At 53.8% G+C, this 5,079-nt stretch overlaps 1 protein-coding gene across 1 annotated transcript; it reads right to left on the reverse strand.

Annotated features, from left to right (window-relative positions):
• Window positions 1–765: 765 nt before the first annotated feature.
• lrrc4.2 (leucine rich repeat containing 4.2) lies at window positions 766–3,441 on the reverse strand. Its single transcript, XM_080760769.1, has 2 exons — window positions 3,189–3,441; window positions 766–3,051 (listed from the first exon to the last, which is right to left on the reverse strand). The coding sequence occupies exon 2, from the start codon at window positions 2,928–2,930 to the stop codon at window positions 918–920; it is 2,013 nt and encodes a 670-aa protein (XP_080616895.1). The 5' UTR covers window positions 2,931–3,051; window positions 3,189–3,441; the 3' UTR covers window positions 766–917.
• Window positions 3,442–5,079: the final 1,638 nt, after the last annotated feature.

Below are 5,079 nucleotides of genomic sequence, written 5' to 3' on the forward strand. Positions count from 1 at the left end.
TCAGTCTTTGCCAGACGAGCCGGTGGTAAATGATGTGCACACTTAATAAACATGTTCAGATACTACGCTACAACTAAAGAAGCACTGGTATCATCAAAGAAACGCTTAGCTTTAGCTCCAGCCAACAGAGGGTTAAACCTTAGCTGCAGAAATTCACTGCAGTCCAAAAGCATTTGGCTGATAGCTACTGAACAGCACAATCCATCCGTGCCATTACACTGCTATCCCTGGACAAAACAATAAGAATATTCCCTTTCTAGATTTCGTCTGTGTCTTTGTGTTTGATAATCTGGAGATATTCCCTTTATTGCATATAACATTTGGCACAGTATAAATTGGAACTATAAGAAGCATAACCGTTGGGGGTAACATCAATTTGGGGCTGTGTTTGAAATTGATGTCGGTATAAAGTTGTTGTTTTTTTCCCTTTTTTTTTTTTACTGCATCCTAAATAACATGGCCAAAACAAAATAAAACAAAAAATAACTATATCTAGACAGGACATCCTTTGTTTTTCAATCATTTATCAATCACAAAAGCAGTTCATTATCTTTCTGTTTTAAATAGAAGTCACCAGGTATTAGAAAATAGTTTGAATTTACTTTCTTTTCTAATATAATCTGCATCTCTCAACACTGCCTGACAGTAGGTTGATTTGTATATATATATATATATATATAGATATATATGTATTTTTTTTTCCATATTCATATACTTATGTATAGGCATGTACACAAAATAAAGAAAGAAAAAAAGACTGTCTGTTTTGCACATCTGTACAAAAAAAAGGTACCGATTTTTTTTGTTAGTTTTTTAGTTTGTTCTTTGTGCATTCTATTGCAAGGACTGGTGAGCAGAGAGGCGGAGAGGAAAGGGTAATGAGCCAGAGTCATAGATATATCCACAGTCAGCGTTATTTAGATCTGGGTCTCTTGAACCTTCTCCTTAGCATGAGAAGTCTTAATGACGTAGGGCTCCGCAATGGTGCTGATGTGGCTGTGGTGCTGCTGTCTGACGGACCGGTGCAGAGAATTGCCCTGCAGGTTGTTCTGGGTCCAGTGGGCCCCGTAGGGCCCGCGGCGGGACGAGGAGGACACGTATCCGGGCTTAAACGCGTTGCTGTTGTGTTCCACCAGCGTCGGCAGCATCAGACCGGTCTCGTCGGAGCCGCTCGACCCGGACGTGGGCGGCGGCACCGGAGGAACCTCCTCCTCCACCTGTATGATCTCTATGGTCCTGGCGGCCGCCACCGTGCTCCTCTGCTGGTGCCGCTTGCGCAGCTTGTAGAACGCTATCAGCATGGCCGCCGCCAGCAGGGTGACGGCCACGAAGCAGCCGATGATTATCTTGGTGGTCTTCATCACCTCGTCCAGGCTGGCGGCCGGCCCGCTGGGGGGCGGTCTGGCCGTGGGCACGGACACCTGCCGGGGCGTCTGCGTGTTCTGGAGCAGCACGGTGGGCGTCGAGATGAAGACCGGCTGAAAGACGGAGGGCGACGCGGGCACGGTGGGCTTGGGCTTGGGGGTCTCCTCCGCCGTGGGCTCCAGGACCTCCACAGTGACAGTGGTGAAGTAGGAGAGGTTGGAGGTGTTGAGCTCGGCGTTGCTGACGTTCAGGTAGGCCGAGGCGTTGGAGTTTCCCGCCATGTTGGTTACCATGCAGGTGTAGACGCCTGTGTCGGACGGCAGCACGTTGGAGAAGTTGAGCGTCCCGTCGTTCAGGACTGATATCCGTGGGTGGGCCGAGCCGTGGCTCAGCACCGTCCCGTTGGGCAAGAGCCACCGCACGGAGCTCATGGCGGCCGTGCGGCACTTCAGCTCCGCCACCCGCTCCGCAGAGATGTTCAGGTCCCTGGGCGCGTCCAGTATGAACGGCGCGGAGCACTGGAAGGTGGTCTGGTCCACCTCCACCAGGTACCGTCCCCTCATGTGGGCCGGGGTGTGACAGCGTCCGCAGCAGGTGGAGTTGGTGGGAATGTACTCTCGGAGCCACCAGGACAGCCACACTACGTCGCAGTCACAGCGCCAGGGGTTGTGGTGCAAGTGCAACTCCACCAGGTATTGGAGAGGCGTGAAGAGGTCGTGGGGCAGAGATGAAAGGTTGTTATGGGCTAAATTCAGCTCCACCAGGGCCATGATGTCATCAAAGGCATTCCTCTCGATGGTACTGATTGCAGAGTTCATAATCCACAGTTTGCGCAAGGACTTGAGCCCACGGAAGGCCCCAGGTTTCAGTTCAGGGAAAACGTTCTCCGATATCTCCAGCTCCTCCAAGCCCACCAGTGGAGACAGGTGCGGGAATTCCCTCAGGTTGCACATCCCCAGGTTGAGGTACTTGAGGTTCTGGAGGCCCTCGAAGGCCCCCTCGGAGATGTACTCCAGCTTCTTCAGCTCCCCGAGGTCCAACCTCATCAGAGAGGGGACTCGGTTGAAGGCATAGTAGGGGATGCTCTCGATGGGATTGTTCCTCAGCCAGAGCTCCCGCAGCTTGGACAGGTACTGGAAGGCTCCGCTGGGTATAACCGTCAGCCGGTTGTCAAACAGCTCCAGGGTGTTGAGGCTGGTCAGGCCATTGAAGGCCCCCACCTCAATCTGCCGGATGGCATTCCGGCCCAGCTGCAGCACCTCCAGGTGATGCAGGTGCCTGAAGGTGTCCGCCTGGATGGTCTCTATGCTGTTCTCCATCAGGTTCAGGTACCTGGTGTTGGTCGGTAGGTTGGGAGGCACCCGGACCAGGCCTCGGCGGGTACACACCACCTTGCTGAGCTGGTTAGTGCAGGAGCACACCCCCGGACAGTTCTGTGGGGCGGCCGGGCCCGGCACAGGGCTTGTGGCCTGGCACACGCTGAGAGCTGACACCATGAGGGCAAGCACGGCGAGCAGGACTGCTTTCCAGGTAGGCTGCAGAGAAACCCGGCCCAAACGACTCATGGTGTGGAGGGCTCATTATTCTGCATGGTAGGGGGAGACGGCACACACCGGAGGACTGACCACCCTAGCCTGGCTGGAGCAAGTTGAGGCTCCCAGCTTCCATCGACAGCACAGGGATATGCTGCGCAGAGAGAGAGAGGGAGAGGGAGAGAGAGAGAGATGGAATAAGAGAGAGGGATAGATTAATGTCAGAGCAGCAGCAGAGGAAAAAGATTGCAGCAATAAAAAGGAGGCTGAAAAGCAGTATCAATCACCTACCTCATTAGTTTGAAAGTGGTCCTTTTGTGTCAGAATGTTACAAATTGTGATCATGTATCAGGTCCATTTATAATTCCCATGGAGAGATGTGTAAAATAGATGTTTTGTTGTTTCCTGTCTCTGGAAAAGTGGCCCTCGATTAACCAACGGTACAAAATGGCTCCTGGTATGAGAGAGATTGAGAGTCGCATGGAAAGCCCCTCAGTGGCAGAGGTAAGGCCAGGCAGGCTGGGCAGGTGCCCGGATTCCTTCTGCCCCCAATAACTGCCCCTCTGTCAGGCTGCAGACTCCAGAACGCAGCTCCGCTGTGGATGAATCACAACGATCCATAATAGGGCTAAACCAGAGCGAAGAGGGGGGGAGAGAGAAAAGAAAGTGAAAATGAATTAAAAATCCCCAGTTCTGTGAGGTCCTGATGCATGTGCTAGCCGGCTGGCTGGCTTGCAGCACGGCTGGTCGCCTGCTCTGTGAAGAGACCTCCCCTCTCTGTGACTTTGCCAAGGGCTAGTCCGTCGCTGATTAGCCCCTTTCTGATGGAGACCGAGAGAAGGAGAGCCGAAAAAGCACTCCTGGCACAGTCATCCTCCCGTCTCCTCTCCTCTCCTTCCCCGTCTCCTCTCCTCTGTGTTCCTCGCTTTTCCTCCTCCTGCGTTGTTGGGCTGGCCCTGGTCGCAGCAGCTGCAGGCTGCCGTGTGCACAGTTAGCAGTAATCCGTCTATTCCTCCTGGGGGGGTGGGAGGGGGAAGTGAGGAGGAGGAGGAGGAGTGATGGGGTTGGTGGGGATGGGTGGGAGGGAGGTGGTGGGAGAGATGGTGGCACTGGAGAAGCGGGAGGGTGGTGGGGGTGGCTGGAGAGGGGGAAGCGCTGCTTGCTTGTCGGAGCTTCGCAAAAAGGCTTGTCGGAGGAGGAGGATGAGGAGGAGGAGAGGAGGGTGAGAACAAGAGAGAAGCGCTCTCCGGTTCTCCTCCTTCTTCGTAGTAGTGAAGGGGGGGAAGGAAAGCGGAGGATGGAGAGCTCCGAGTCTGTATCCACAACACAGGTATATGTCGAGGCTTCCTTTCCTTCCGGCTCGCTCACCTTGTATCCCCCGGTTGGGCTTGCTCTGTCTCAGTCTCAGTCTGTCTCTCACACTCCCGCAGCGTTCTTCCCCCTTCGCTCATGTGTTAGTTTATCTCCGAGGGCTGAGGTAGTAAGTTGTGGCAGTTAGCCCTCAGTGTGGGTGTCAGACTTGCGGCTGGCTGGCTGGTGGGCTACTGCAGTAGCCAGTCTAGTACACACAGAGAGAGAGAGCGAGGGAGAGAGAGAGAGAGAGAGAGAGAGAGAGAGAGAGAGAGAGAGAGAGAGAGAGAGAGAGAGAGAGCAACACTGACAGATCAAGAGCAAGGGAGAGATAGAGGCAGCGAATGGGAAAGACAGAGAAAAAGAGAGTGTGTTTCTTGTGTGTGTGTGTGTGTGTGTGTGTGTGTGTGAGAGAGAAAGAGAGAGAGAGATAGATGGAGAAGAGGAATGCAAGCGCTCAAACAGGCAGCCCACCGTCACAGCAGCAGCCTGAACAGTATTCCACCCCCCCCCCCCTCACACACACACACACACACACACACACACACACATGCACGCACGCACAGTCGCACGCACACACACGCGCACACACACACACGCACGCACGCACGCACGCACGCACGCACGCACACACCCGTTTGCCTCTTCTTCTTTTCTTGTTTATTCTCCAATCTCCCTCTTGCTTTTTTCTTGCTCTACCACCCCCTCCCTCCCCTGTTCCAACGTGTGTCAGTGTTGCAGGCAGCTAAGTCTCTCTCTCTCTCTCTCTCTCTTTCTGCCCCCTCCCTTTGTCCTTCAGTGGGAACGTGAATGTACTGCTGACGCACTCCCC

This window comes from Protomyctophum bolini, assembly GCF_963924005.1.
Source record: "Protomyctophum bolini genome assembly, chromosome: 4".
Classification (NCBI taxonomy): Eukaryota; Metazoa; Chordata; class Actinopteri; order Myctophiformes; family Myctophidae; genus Protomyctophum; species Protomyctophum bolini.

What these genes read in the sequence shown, in the direction of transcription:
- lrrc4.2 (XM_080760769.1), bottom strand. Translation starts at nt 2,930, where the DNA reads ATGAGTCGTTTGGGCCGGGTTTCTCTGCAGCCTACCTGGAAAGCAGTC.